General features: G+C 38.7%; 1 protein-coding gene across 2 annotated transcripts in view; it reads left to right on the top strand.

Annotated features, from left to right (window-relative positions):
• Nucleotides 1-1166: 1166 nt before the first annotated feature.
• Nucleotides 1167-16159, top strand: part of NTMC2T5.2 (Calcium-dependent lipid-binding (CaLB domain) family protein) — a 53047-nt gene continuing 38054 nt past the window's right edge. For both annotated transcript variants that reach the window (XM_010278997.3, XM_010278996.3), the window contains exon 1: nt 1167-2707. In XM_010278997.3, the coding sequence (XP_010277299.1) occupies nt 1866-2707 (842 nt within the window). In that variant the 5' untranslated portion in view covers nt 1167-1865. The remainder of the gene's footprint in view (nt 2708-16159) is intronic.

Raw genomic sequence — 16159 nt, forward strand, 5'->3', positions numbered from 1 at the left:
TCCCCTGAACTTTTGAGAAACTTGACAAAAATCTCCCTTCTATCACCTTTCTATACGGAAACCATTAGATTGATACACTAGTATTTTTTTTCAAATATCCATTATACCCTATTATAAATTATTTTATATACAAAATTACTGAAAATAGCCCTGTTTTAACTCAACAAAATCGTTAGAAGATGACTGTTAAAGGAGGTTTTTGTTAAGTTAAAAATAGTTATTTTAGTAATTTTGTATGTAAAATAATTTATAAAAGGGTAGAATGGGTGTTTGGAAAAAAAGTTGGTGTATCAGTCCAACATTTTCCGTTGGAAAGGTGACGGAAAGCAGATTTTTGTTGAATTTCTCAAAAGTTCAGGAAATATATTTGCTAAAATGAAACTATAGGGGAGGTTTTTATGATTGTTAGAAACTTAAAGGAAGGTTTTTGTATTTAACCCAAATAATTAAAACATAAAATGGTCGAAAAATGATGTTCAGGTCAAATGAGTTGATGATTCAACTACTTGGACTCTTTCGCCCATCAAGGTTGTGTTTGGTTTCATGAGAATTAATTGAAAAAACACTACCACATCAGCAACACATAGGCATTGACATTTATTGCATATGAAGTAAAATGAAACAACTATTTAATTTCACCATTTATCAAATAAATGGTAAAAAACTAAAGCACTTTAGTTTTTATGCATAAAGCATTTGGAGAAACGTCAACTTCTTATTTCTCCCAAGCGAGAATGTTTCTTGAAACCAAATACTGATGTGATACACTTTAATAGATATATGAAGAAGAATGTAAAAAACGTTTAAAAGAAGTCAAACAAACAATAAACAAAGGGAAATGTTTGAAGTGAAAAAATACGAATAAATGATCTATCTATAAATGCCCACGAAACCAAATACATACCAATCAAATCTAAAGCAAGCGATTCAACCGTCCGGATCAATGATGTTTCGAAAACCATGATTTGATACATCGGGGCATCTCCCTTTGTGTTTTCATAGCGAAATGTTCCTGATGTCTGGCTGCCACACTTTGTATGGACCGTGTTGTTGGTAACAGATCGGGACTCAAAGATGGTGTGCATTCAACGACAACGGAATTCACGAAAAAATCACGTGACATTCGTTATTCATGTGACATTCGTTATTCACGTGACAGTCGTGGAGTGAGGTGGCGCGCCGACCGCCGAACAAGAGGCAAGAGCAATCGCGTCGGCGAGTCGATTGACCCAGCGGCGGCCAGAGTCATCCACGCCACGCCCACGTCCACGTTCACGTTCTTCCAAGGAAACTTTTATCCACTTCATTTCCTATTTGAGGCTTGTAAAACGAGATGTGATCGCGTCATGGATGAATGGGACCTTCTCTCTCTGCTTCCCTCCACTCTCACCGAATCTTTTTCAGTTCACTGGCGTCTCAACGCTTAATTCTCACCTCTCCCACCCCCACCCCTTCTTTTTTATCTCCTCCATTTTCTCCCCAACTCGATTCCAAACCCCGAAAGAAAATTCAGTCGTCGCAAGAAAGAAAATCCTTTCGCTTTCAGTTCCATTTTAGAGCCGACTTTTTGGCTAAAAAGTTCGAAATCTGTTCTTTTTGACCTGCAATCTGTAAACTGGTCTCGGCTTTCCTTTTTATATGGAGATTTCATCGGTTCCCGAGTTTAATCTGGGGTACCTTAACCCGAAGCTATCCAGATTGCGTTAGTGGCGGCTTGGGATTCTAGGTTTGTTAGCTTCTGTTGCTTCTTGGGTTCGGGAGATTACTTGCCAGTCAATCTGGCTTTGGATTCATGTTTACCTGTATACTTCGTATGAATTGCAGAGCCCCTTTTGGATTTGGGTCTCTGAGTTTCAACGGTTTAAATGATCTTGCAATCTGCTTCTGCGAGCTGGGTTGTCTCGCATCTTGTTTGGGTCTCGCCTTCCGTTTATCCTCGTAAGATTGATAGAATTGGGGTTAGGAGTGGAGGTGGAAATGTAAGGAATTCCCGGTTAATTGGGTGCTGTGGGAAAAAATTATTTCTTGGAATTGTCTCCAGTAAGGTTTCTCGAAGAAGATGGATTTGTAGAGCATGTATGCTTCCTTCGGCCGATGGTCGAAATCCGAATCTGAGTATTGAGTTTTGCAATTCAGCAAGGCGGGGCGCAAAAGTCTTGGTTGCTAAGCGATTTGTAGATGAATTGGACCATGGAGAACTTGCTCCGGAGCATATTCAAATGGCGTCGAGTTTTACTAGCTTCCAGGAAGATCCTATGGTCGATAAACTCAGGACTCAGCTAGGAGTAATCCACCCCATTCCCTCTCCTCCAATCAACAGGAATGTGGTGGGTCTTTTTGTCTTCTTTTTCTTTGTTGGGGTTGTCTTTGATAAGCTGTGGACATCAAGGAAGAGAAATAAACAGAGCCCTGATGCTCGGACTGGTATTTGGCCACAGGTGCCTACAAGCTTTTCTTTGTTCCTCGAGAAGGATTTACAAAGAAAAGAGTCTGTGGAATGGGTGAACATGGTTCTCGGAAAACTGTGGAAGGTGTACAGATCTGGTATTGAGAATTGGATCATTGGGTTGCTTCAGCCGGTCATTGATAATCTGAAGAAACCTGATTATGTGGAGAGGGTTGAAATAAAACAATTCTCGCTCGGGGAAGAGCCACTCTCTGTCAGGAATGTTGAGCGCAGAACGTCTCGTCGGGTTAATGATTTGCAGTAAGTTTTCTAAAGACCATCATTCAATTATGGATTTTTTCATTCTCTATCTTCTTCTTCTCTCTTCCTTTTCTTTGTTTTGTGCTTCTTCTATAACATTGTTAAGTTGAGATGCCTTCCATGTTATCTGGTTCTGAGCTACTTAAATTTTCTTTATTGCTTAATGGTTTTTTCATGGGAAAATATTCTTAGTCTATATAACTAGAAGCAAGATACTACAAACTTTGGGCTCAGACATCATGTTTTATTTTCCATCTCCTTTGGCTTATCTCTCTATTGTTCTTTATGGACATACTCATATTCATCTTGAGTTTATCTAGAATAGTCTATTACGGCTTCAGACTTTCTCATGAGAAGGCGGGCCTCAGTTTGAGGAAAAACAAGTTATTTGAGACGTTATCTAATTGAAATGGGAGAGTTCTGCTCCTTTATTCTTTGCTCTAGGGATCTGTTTCATATTTCCCTCTTATCATTTTTGTGCACTTGTGAATTAGATCTAAGTCTGGTTGTAAGTTTTGTGAAGAGTAAGAGAAAAATTTCTGAAGGGGCAAAACCTGTTGGATGTCATCCTCTCATTAACATTTATACTAATACAAGTAAATTACACATAAGCCCTCAACTAGTATAATGATTAAAGAATAAAGTAACTGATTGGCCCATTACGTGGTGGCTCTTAACACTCTCTTTCAAGCTAGGTGCAAATGTTACAAATGCCTAACTTGCACAAATTTTCTTCTAACTTGGACTGAGGGTCTCCTTTTGTTATGCAATTGGCCAACTAAACATTGTTGGCAATGTTTATTGCTGCCTGATTATTACAAAATAGCTTGGTAGGTAGGGCTGCAAATGGTATCTGATGTCCAAATTTGTATTTGAATTCGATCCCATTAAGGTCGATCTGAATTCTTTGGTAATAATAAGAGAAGGTTGATCTGATTGATAATTTAATTGAACATGGATCCACCCCTATCTGCTGTAATATAATCCTATGCAATTCGATTTTAATATGCATATACTCTATATACTTAAAATTTTTATGATGTGTTAGTAAAATTGATTTGAATGTTGTGTTTTTACTGAATTTCATAGGTACCAGTTTCATATAAGTAATTATCAATTAATTTTGTTCATAAAATATAATATCAAAGTCATGTTTAATTAATTTTATGGATACAATATATTATTTTGATTATTTTTAGTTTAATTTATTTATACTATTCAATATCCGATTGAAATCTGAATTTGATCCCAATCCAACATAAATCCATTGAATAAGATCCGATTTGAATTTGAGTACAAATGAATCAAATTTGGATCTACCTATATCTGATCCAATTGGATATGTTTGCACCCCTATCCATAGGGCCTTCAAATCTGATACCATAACTTTATTAGAAGAATTCTTAACCAGAGCAACTTTGAGACTCCATGTGCCACAATTCTATACTTCAACACTTGACCAAGTCACAACAGTATGGTGGAGGGAAAGAGTTATAGAAAACAAAATTAGAAAATGGGTACAGAACACTACTAGAGGACTGAATACATTATCTTTTACCTTTGCACAAAGCAATGGAATGATCAAGGTCAATGTTAGACAATGAATCATCTGAAGAGCAAGGAGCATGGCTAGTAGAATTACCTAAACCTGAGGAGTCAGATTGTTTGGAAGTTCAATTTCTGTAGTCACCTTTTGTTTGGTGTATGCCTACAACTCTTGTCTTGACAAATTAATGGGGGAACTTAAAAGGCTTAGGGACACTAGGAGATGGAGAAGATTCAAGGATACTAGTAGATGGAGGCTCATAAGCAAGAGAAGTGTCAGAAGTAGGAACAGGTACGGGAATAAGCAAAGGAAAGTGGCTTTGTTTCTCTTCATAGATAGTCTCTTCTTGAGGAGAGACACATAAATGAAAGAAATGTTGGGACACAAAGAGGGTACATCCTTGGAACTTGGATACCACTTGCCAAAGGCAAGATCAAGATAGGTATACCCCTTTTGAGTGCTAAAGTATCAAGAAAAAATGCACTTTATTGCTTTGCTATGAAATTTGACTCTAGAAGGATTCACATTATGAACAAAGCACGTGCAACCAAAGACATGTAAAGGAAGACTAAAGATAGACTCATCACCATACAATTAGTTGATGTGAGGACTTGAACTGGAGCACCCCGGAAGGCAGTTTTTGGATCAAATAGATTATAGTAAGAAGACATCTCCCTAAAACCAAATGGGGACATCTAAAACAGTAGCCCTTTGGAAACCTTAACACATATGTCTACTCTTTCTTTTTGTTGCACCATTTTATTGTGGTTTACACACATGAGCTCTAGTGAATTGCTCCCTTTTCTTCCAAAAATAATGTCAAAGTTGCTTTCAAAAAATTCCTTAGCATGGTTAGATCTGAATATCTTTATTTTCTTTTCAAATGAGTCTCCACTAGGTGATAAAAATTATTACTAGTGATCAATGCAGAATGTTCCAGACTTCAAGTGCATGAGTAATCACCATGGAAAATCTCTGACTCCCCTCCCAAACAAGAAAATAAATAAAGGCCAAGAGCATCATTGCTCAGAATATCCTGCCTTGTGAAGTTAAAGTTAGAGCTAATCATAGCAGAAATCTCAGAAGCTTCATTGCTTCTCTATATGTACCTTGTACTGCTCATCATCAAGTGGAATAGTGGGTTCATCCACTCAAGATCTTCTAGCTGGTCTATTTCTTCTCCGCAAAGCCTAAAAGGAAGAAAAATATATCACCGCAGACTACTCCCCCAGTCTAATATTGCCTACTTCTACACAATTGGTACACCATGGTTCTTGACCCATGAATATGTGTCAGTCATCCTATCTCATATGTCATTGGCTAGGGGTTATGGCCTAGGCCTGGGCCCGGCCTGGCATGGACCCTAGGCCTGGGCTAGGTCAGGCCCATGGCATCTAATTAAAAAAAATTAATTATTTAGAAAACTTTAAACTAAATAATGTATAATACATGAAAATAATATACACAGCCCCAAGTTAGGCTGGGCTTGGCTAGGCTTTGGGTCTATGGCACAAAAGATAAGGCATGGGCCTTATTTAATCCATAGACTTGGCTTGCCTATCATTTTATAGATGAAGGCCTTCGTTCCCTTTCCCAAGCAATGTGCAACCTGGAACAACACTCAGTAGTGAGTGTAGTGTGTGTCAAACTCACTACTGAGTGTTGTTCTGAGTCCCACATTGCTTGGGAAAGGAAATGGGGGCCTTCATCTATAAAAGACGCTGCCTATGAGAACAATTCTCATATTTGAGTTGACTTGTGTATTGTCATGTGTCATATGTATATAATAAATTTTTTATATTTTGTAAGTGTATATAATTTATTATATATTATATATAATATAATATATCCTCGTATAAAATATTATGTATAATATATATGATAATATATATTATATTATATTGTGGGCTGGGCCGAACCAAGAATGACCACCCCTATCATTGGCCATAGATAGGAACATATAGTTCTTTCAATATGAGGTTGCATAGAGCAAACTAGCTATGACTTCACTATCAAATTCTCCTAGTCCTACTAGGTTAAGAGGGATCATCAGATTGGGGTTTCTTCCCTTTTTCTGTCTAAGATAGCTCATCTCTCTACAGCCTCCAACAAGCAATTTTGTGAACTGTGACCATTCAAAGAAGTTAGTATCATCATGTTTCTTGGTAGCAGCTTGGATCTTGAATAATATCCAAGACTCTGCTCTTGATCACCCGCCATCTAGAATCACAAATTTTCTAGTTAATCATAATACTAATACAAGTACATAAATGTAAGCCCTCCCTCACTATGAAGAATAGAATGACTAATCTGCCCATGAAATGACACCTCTTAACATGTGCATCATTGCATTGGGAATTCTAAGCTTCGTAGTTTTATTTTGTTTTTAGAACACTAAATGTTTCCCTTACTAAACTTTTAGTTAGGGCCCTCATTTGGACATGTGCAAACTTGGTCTTTGCTCATTATGTTTGACAAATTTCCTGTTTTTTTTTTTTTTTTTTTTTTTTTTTTTTTTTTCCATCAAAGAAGGCTTGCAGTTCTGATGCTATTCCTTTTTTTATCCCCTCAAATAAATTGACCTTTTCTAGTAATTTCACTCAAAGATATTGACATGGTAAAAGTTTTTGGACTCATGCATTTTTTTGATAAGTAAATATTAAATAAGAAATTTTATTAAAGAAACAAAAAGAGATTACATATAAGGGTGGAAAATTGTCATCTGATTACACAGACCAACTTAAGAGTGATGAACAAATTCCACTTTACATATTTGAAAACCCAGGACCTCCCCTAATCTATTTCCGAGGTCCACCTTTTCTAGCTGTCTAAATATCTCGTAGGATCAGCACCCAGTCTGTCACAGAGCTGCCCACAGCCATATTACTCATCTTACTTATCTCATCATCATCCAAGCCTTGTCCCAACTATATGGGGTTGGCTACATAAATCCTGTTTCACCATTCCATTCTGTTAAGTGCCATATCCTTTGTGAGTAGATTCTACTTTACCATTTTAATCTTGATATTTATTGTATCATCTTTTATACTCCATATCTTTATTGTACGAAATGGTTTCTCAATGTACTGAAATATTAAATGGGAAAGTTTGTGAGAAATGGAGTATATCTTGTCCTAGCTATTCCCTCCCTCCTGTTGTATCCTCCTTTTAATTCTTTCTATTAATAAAAGTTTCTGTTAACTATCCAAAAAAAGTCTTGTCCTAGCTATTTCTAGATTATTGAACAAATATTTTGTTGGTACTTTCAAAATTTTGTTGCTTTAATTTTCATTTATCAATCTAACTGTGAATATGACTTTAAGTAGAATGGATTGGTTAAACAAGATTCATGTAGCGGACCTTATATAGTTGGGATAAGGAATGGATGATGATGGTGATGAATTTTCATTTATCCATCTGAGTAGAAACATAGGGATAAAAGGAATAGAACAGTGCATATGATAACAGTATCAATCTAGAGTTTCTAAAGACACAAAATAAGCTCCTAGGCTTAAATAACCCTAAGGTTTATCAACTCTATTTTTGAGTTGACCAAGAATGGAAAATAGTTGGTTGACATGGATTTATCAATATTCTGATTAGTAACATAATTGAATTGTTGGGTGTTATTTGGGGAACCTTGGTCCCTTCAATAATTTTTCTGATTGAAATCAACTTTGCCTATGGTTTATGATTCTGTAATGGGGCAAAGTGTTGGTTGACATAGATTCAATCATTTTTATTTCCTGATTAGTACCATGATTAAATTAGGGGCCATTACTTGGTGTAATGGTAAAATCTTGGGTTGGCAAATGCAAATGCGGGTTTAAGTTTGAGGGTGGTCACTGTGTGTGTAAAAAATGCCAAAGGTCAGGACCATACTCAGTCTACCCCTCCCAATACCCCCAGATAGCTGGGACGAACATTGGGGGTATGGCCTTTTTAGTAACATGGTTGAATTAAATTCAAATTTAAGGGGTGTTATTTGGGGAACTTGGGCCCTTTTAGTGTGCATGGCGTAGGGGGGGTTATATTGGGACCAATGATGCCCAAATATGGATTATAGACACAGATATGGATATGGGAAACGTGGATATGACTCCATTTCCTAAGATGCTGGATATGAGTACATGCATGAGTATACCATGTAATATTCATATATCTTGTGTTTGCATTTAGTTTTGGAAGCTAAATGTCATTTCTCAAGACTTATGTGTTACCAAATTTAATTGTGTATAATATGTGCTGATTTTTTTTAGTAAAATTTTAAAACATACCATTTTAAAAGTGTTAATGTAATAAAATATATCTAGAAGTCTCCATGGGTATTTGTATGATATCAGACATAGGTATGCTAGGTATTGGCATCTAGGTATCATAGATTGGGACAATGGGGATTTCATTCGGGATGAGATGAGATCCCTATGTAATTTCTAATTAAAGGGATTATTGGCAATAAAATTATAAACCAAGAGACCAAGGACTTATAACTAGATAACACTACTAACTAATTCGTAATTGCAGTAGCAAGAAAAAAACTTGATAGGCAGTACATGTTAGACAGTTATGCCCTTAGCTCCAATCAGATTGATGTATCTTTTGACATTTATTGTAAATGAATAAAGTAGATAATTGATTCAGGTCATTGTGGTATGTTTTTGTGTAATACCCTTAAATTGGACACTTATGAGAGTTGTGTTAGTTTAAAAACTTCACAGCCGTTGGATAGATCTGGGGAGATATCCTGCCAAGGCTGACACTGATGTGCCGCCAAGTTGGTTGGGGTGGCTTGTCTCAACTGCCATTGTGAGACCTGAGGTACATGCATCGCGGGTTTTCTTGAAACCTTGAACCAGACCAAAATTCCAGTATTGCCCTGAATCTTGGAGATAAATAGACAAAATTGGAATGTTACACCTGACCCCTAGACTCGATTATGGTATTGCACTAGGTGCCGGATTGGGCTGTTTTTGATATGCCAATTAGTGAGATCCTTAGAGGGGGTCAAAACTTAGGTATGTTGGGGCAGTTCGAGAATTCATCTGAGTGGGTGATCATTGTAACAGGATTATCCCCTTTGTCGGACAAAGTGAATGATCGGGGATGCACTCTCTCTGATGTAAACCTAAACTGCCGGTAATTGATTTCAACCGTTGAAATTTGTTTTTGCAAAATATATTTATATAGAGATATACATATATATTATGGTTTCAAAATGTTTGCAAAATGTTTTAATTCCCGGGATCCATGTGAGTAGAGAGTGCAACACTGTTCCTTGCAGCCGAGGGAGAGGTCCTCTCTTGTCGGGCAGTGTTTGATCATCATGGGCTGAAAGGTTAAGTGTAAGACCATTAAGGGTAATACTTGATGGACTAATCTTGCATCTGCCCACAGTCCTTGGGTTTTCATAAGGTGGCTGGACCCAATGACTATTTAGTGTAAATGTTGGGCCCATTAAAAGTCCATAGTGATGGACTCGGCCAGTCATTGTAACAGAGGCTGGACTGAACCCATGTGGCTGATGTGTAGATTAATGTTTGGGTCCCACGCCATACAAAGAGAGCCAACTGGGTAGCATGTTAAGAGGTTAAGTGAGCACATAAACTTAATGAGCTTAAAGCCCAATTCGAACTGGGCTTAAGTTAGTTAATTAAAAGGATGCAAGATAGGATTTATAATCTGATTAGGATTAGCTGAAGGATAAGATAAGTCTTATCCTTTCAAGAGTCCAGATCCAAATATCAGATTTGGTTTAAGGAACTCTCTCCTAATTGGATTAGGAGGCTGATCCTGAGAAGACTATAAATAAAGGGGGGCGAATTCCTCAATGAGACAACACAACAATTTGTAGAGTTCTTCCATGTTCTTGCCATCCCTACCTAGTTTGATCTTCACTTGAGGGAGTGATCAAGAATTGTTCTTGATATTGCTTCTTGGTAGAAGGAGCAATCTGAAGTTGTGCTCACCAGCCCTCTACTCCATTCTTGCTGAAGAATTCGGTTCTTGTTGAAGAGCCGTCCTGTCGATCCTGCTTCACCCCACACTGGTCATCTTCAGTGGAAGCGGGTTTTGGTTATCTCCTTAGGCGTGAACACCTTCATTGGGAGTTATTGTTACTTCGTATTAGGTATATCCCTCTCCTCTCTTTTGGTTTCAGATCTGGTCCGGTTTGGTTCAAGATTGATCATTGAAAATGTAGTTTTCTAAAATAGGGAATGTGATTCGCAGATGGGAGAGAGAGAAATTTTTGAAATTTCACCCAACCTTCCTATAGGGTTCAACCATCCTTATGATGGATCTCTCATCCTTTCAGTGGTATCAGAGCCAGGTTCAAATCTTGAACCGAATTAAACCAGGTCTGGATCTGCGCAAATAGGCAGAAGGCGTTCTACCCAATTTGCGCAATTAATGTTTTTTTTTGGGAAATCGGTTCCCAGTTTTGGGCGAATGATCTGAAATTAAATCTTTATTAATCTGATTTATATTTAGAATTGTTCTATATATTTTTCTTGGATTTTGGGCTGTTCGTATGGTGGAGATCAAATTCTTCTATTGGCGCAAGAAATCTGCGCACCTGCTGATTTATTCTATTCATTCTTGGTCTATAATTAATTTAATTAATTTATTTTTTTTAATTTTAGACGGAATGTATAGGAATTCGAATCTGATGTAATATTAATAGAAAAGTTAGGTTTTCTATTTTTATTTCATTCGAAGATAGAAGCTGAAAGCGCAAAGGAGAGAATTTCGGAGATTCGGGTTCAACGATCTGCAATTTGTAGTTTTGGAAACTGCATACTGCGAACTGATCTTTGTTTTGCAGGGTAGCAGCCTTACGAACAACCCTCTTACTGATTCTTGATTGTCATGTATCAGTTTCTTTATTTTCAGATCATGATTCTTGAATTGGATCTTGAATTAAACATCAAACCCTAGACCCATTCAAACCAGATTGGACCAAACTAGTTGGATCGAATCTGTGGTTCGATGGGGGCTGTTTTCAACCCTAAAATTTCCTTCATGGGCTGAGGGATTGATGGTTAATTGCAAGATGCAATTCGGCCCACATCTGTAAAACCCAGTTTTAATATGTTAAAACTGTTTTAGCCCAATTCAGCATAAATGCTATATGGGCTAAACTGCTTTTTGTAGTTCAGCCCATATACCTAGATAATATTAATTGGTAATATTATGGAATTAAATGAGCTTTATTTATGGGTTTTACAGTTATTTAATTGATTGGATCAATTATGAATTCCATGCATGTGATGTGATGTGCTGTGTACATGGGCCATAAGTGCTTGGCCCATGTTAATTCGATAGTGGCTCTTTCGAACACCATGGCTGAATGCACATCATTGCCATGGTGCCTTTAAGATCATTGGATGATCTCCTTTTCTCAATGGGGCCCACTTCAGTTTCTCCCCAAGAGGAACACCCCAAAACCCTAGCCGTTTTGGGCCCACTTTGAATCTGGCTTTATGAAAGCCAGTGAGAGCCACTTTGGTTTGACCTAAATCAGATCTAGGGGGTTTCGTTCCCTCCATTAAATATAAGTGCATGTGATAGGGAATTTCATATGATAAATTCTCTAAAGGCCTTCCATCATTAGTATGAAGATTGGCTGTATTGGTGGGTGGAGATGCACCATAAAATTGGGCTATCCATCTGCTAATGCAATTGGCCGGTTTGCTTCATGAGATGATAGGGGTGTCATAGACTGATGTGGGAGGGGCCTATCCTAAAATGGAAGACTCTCTCACGGTACCTTGGCATTCACGAACATGATGGGTGAACACTTACTAGACAGAAAGGTTTAACCTAAAATGGCTATGAACCTTGTCTGACAGAGGCCAAAGGAAAAACTCATAAGATGAGTGGATGAGATCCTTCACAGAAGGTGGTGGGAACAGTTGGCTCCATGCACCCCATGTGGTTTCTCACATTTCCAGAGACAATTGTCTCCATCACTGTGATTGGAGGGAATCTCAGAGATGCCCAAAATGGAAATGGAACATAGTTAAATGCTCTTTTTATGTGATGACATGAATCAATTAGGTTGTGGACTTATAAATCTGCTTTGCCTTTACCAGAAATAGCAAACGGAAACCTCACCAGGTTGTTGGATGATAACAAACTCAAGGGCTCTAATTATGCTGACTGGTTCTGAAACCTTATGCTGGTTCTAATGTCCGAGAAATTGGACAAAATTGCTAAGAACCTTGCTCCGGATCGTCTGGGTGACAGGGCTTCTGAGGCCCGAAGAAGAGAGTATCAAGAATGGGAAGAGAAAAACTCTCTTGCCCGGTGTTATATTATAGCCTCTTTAGACAATCCGATACAATGACAATTTGATAAGATTGAAGTGTCCAAGGATATATTGGATAGTCTGAAGACTATGTATGAAGAGCAGAACCGTTCTACTCGAGAAAAGGTCTTAAAATTGTTTATGACTGCATAAATGACCGAGAACCAACAGGTTCATGACCATTGTCTAAAGTTGATGGTTATATCAATGAAATGGAGGCTCTCGGATCAGGGCTAGATCATGACACCAAAATTGGTGCTGTCCTCAATTCCATACTTCCGTCCTTCAATCAGTTTATCAAGAACTACAACATGAATAAGCTAAATGTTATCCTTTAGGAACTCGACAATATATTGCAGAGGGCTGAAGAACTGATTAGGAAGGATAAGTCGATAGCCATGCTTGTTGAAGGTTGAAAATCGGGCAAGAAAAAGCGGAAGGCTAAAAGGAAGGCTCAGAAGAAGGGTAGCAAAACTAAAAAGCAGAAGAAAGATAAGGCATCTGATGCCTGTCACTTCTGGAAACAGACCGACCACTGGAAGAAGAATTGTCCTCAATATCTGGAGACTAAGAAGCACGGTAATTTTGAATCTTTTATCATAGAGACCAATTTGTTGGTCACTTTTGCTTTCTAGTGTATTGACTTCGGGGCTTCAACTCATGCGTGTAACTCACTGCAGGGGTTCAAAAGGCTATGTAGGTTACTTGTTCTATGATCCAAAAGAGCAAAAGGTGTTTTGCAGTCGAAATGCCCACTTCCTAGAGGAAGATTACATTTTGGATAATCATCATCAGGAAGTTGTTCTTGATAAGGAGAGCCTAGGGGTAGTGGGAGATGATCCACCAGCTCCAGAAAATATTCAACCTAGAAGATCTACCCGGGTTTCCAGGCCTCTAGTTTGTTACGGCTATGACCAAGAAAGTTACTTGGTGGAAGCCATGACCAGTGAGGAGGGTCCCGTGACTTATTCGGAAGCTATGTTGGATATAGATTCCTTGAAGTGGGTAGATGCCATGAGAGCTGAGATGGACTCAATGGAGACCAATGGAATTTGGATTCTAGTAGATCCACCCCCTGGGTAAAGGCAATTGGTTGCAAATGGATCTATAAGGGGAAGAAGGGCCCCGATGGTAAAGTTGAGACTTACAAGGCTCGTCTTGTGGCATAAGGATAGAAAGAGGGAATTGATTATGAGGGAACCTTTTTCGCCTGTGGCCATGCTTAAATCCATTAGGATTCTACTAGCTGTAGCAGCGTACCATGACTACGAAATTTGGCAAATGGATGTCACAACCGTGTTCCTGAATGGAGATCTTACTGAAGATATCTATATGCAGCAACCACAGGGTTTCATAGTTGCAGGTCAGGAACACATGTTATGTAAACTCAACCGATCCATATATGGACTTAAGCAAGCTTCTAGGAGTTGGAACATTCGGTTTGACTCTATCGTCAAACAGTTTGACTTTAAGCAAAATTCGGATGAACCTTGTGTTTACAGGAAGACCAGTGGGGATAAGGTTACGTTCTTGGTTCTGTATGTAGATGACATTCTACTCATTAGGAATGATGTAGGAATGCTAACTACGGTGAAAGTGTGGCTTTCACAGCAATTCTCCATGAAAGATCTTAGAGAAGCCTCCTATATATTGGGTCTTCAACTCTATAGAGATAGGTTGAAGAGGATAATAGGATTATCTCAGTCTGCTTACATTGACAAGATTTTCAAAAGATATAGTATGGAGAGCTCCAAGAAAGAAAATGTTCATTTCAGACACGGGGTCACTCTTTCCAAAGGTATGTCTCCCAAGACTCCCGAAGAGATTGAGGGCATGAAAGAGATTCCTTATGCTTCAGCCGTAGGGAGCATCATGTATGCCATGCTGTGCACTCGTCCTGACATTTCTCAGGCAGTGTGGTAAGCAGATACCAATCTAACCTAGGGCAGGAGCATTGGATCGCTGTGAAAAACATACTAAAATACCTTCGAAGGACAAAAGAGTTTTGTTTGGTATTCGATGGTAGTTCACTATAAATCCAAGGGTATACTGATGCTGATTTCCAATCGGATCCAAATGATAGAAAGTCTACATCTGGTTATATCTTCACGATAGGATCGTGTGCTGTTAGCTGGAAAACCAGCAAACGGGGGTCCACCGCAGATTCCACAACCGAGACCGAGTACATTGCCGCAAGTGAATCTGCCAAGGAAGCTGTTTGGATGAAGTTTATTCAGGAATTAGGAGTAGTTCCATTCAGCACATCACCCATTCCATTGTTGTGTGACAATTCTGGAGCCATTGCTCAGGCTAAGGAGCCACGAGCCCACTTAAAGTTGAAGCACATAGAGAGGAAGTACCATGTACTGTGGGAGATAGTTGGAAGAGGGGATGTCCTGATTAAGAAGGTAGCATCAGCGGAAAATGTAGCAGGCCCATTAACTAAGCCACTGACACAGAAAGTGTTTGAGAAACACATGGAAAGTATGGGATTTCGGCTTGTACTCGATTGGACCTAAGCGAAAGTGGGAGTTGTTAGAAAGTTATGCCCTTAGCTCCAATAAGATTGATGTATCTTTTGACATTTATTGTAAATAAATAAAGTACATAATTGATTCATGTCATTGTGGTATGTTTCTGTGTAATACCCTTAAACTGGACACTTATGAGAGTCGTGTTAGTTTAAAATCTTCACAGCCGTTGGATAGATTTGGGGAGATATATCCTGCCATGGCTGACATTGATGTTTCGCCAAGTTGGTTGGGGTGGCTTGTCTCAACTGATAGGGTGAGACTTGAGGTACATGCAATGTGGGTTTTCTTGAAACCCTAAACCAGACCAAAATTCCAGTATTGCCCTGGACCTTGGAGATAGATGGGCAAAACTGGAATGTTACACCTGACCCCTAGACTCGATTATGGTACTGCACTAGGTGTCGGATCGGGCTGTCTTTGATATGCCAATTAGTGAGATCCTTAGAGGGGGTCAAAACCTAGGTATGTTGGGGCAGTCCGAGAATTCATCTGAGTGGGTGATCATAGTGATAGGATTAGCCCCTTTGTCGGACAAAGTGAATGATCGGGGATGCACTCTCTTTAATGGAAACCTAAATTGCCGGTAGTTGATTTCAACCGTTGAATTTTTTTTTTTTTTTGCAAAATATATTTATATAGAGATATACATATATATATATTATGGTTTCAAAATGTTTTAATTCCCGGGATCCATGTGAGTAGAGAGTGCAACACTGTTCCTTGCAGCCGAGGGAGAGGTCCTCTCTTGTCGGGCAGTGTTTGATCTTTATGGGCTGAGAGGTTAAGTGTAAGACCATTGAGGGTAATACCTGATGGGCTAATCTTGCATCTGCCCACAGTCCTTTGGTTCTCATAAGGTGGCTGGACTCAAGGACCATTTAGTGTAAATGTTGGGCCCATTAAGAGTCCATAGTGATGGACTTAGGGTTTCACTGTCTCCTACAGTGAATTCGGCTAGGCCTTGTAATAGAGGCTGGGCGGAACCCATGTGGCTGATGTGTAGATCAATGTTTGAGTCCCACGCCATACAAAGAGAGCCAACTGGGCAGTAGGTTAATAGGTTA

This window comes from Nelumbo nucifera, chromosome 4, assembly GCF_055504915.1.
Source record: "Nelumbo nucifera cultivar China Antique chromosome 4, China Antique-T2T, whole genome shotgun sequence".
NCBI lineage: Eukaryota > Viridiplantae > Streptophyta > Magnoliopsida > Proteales > Nelumbonaceae > Nelumbo > Nelumbo nucifera.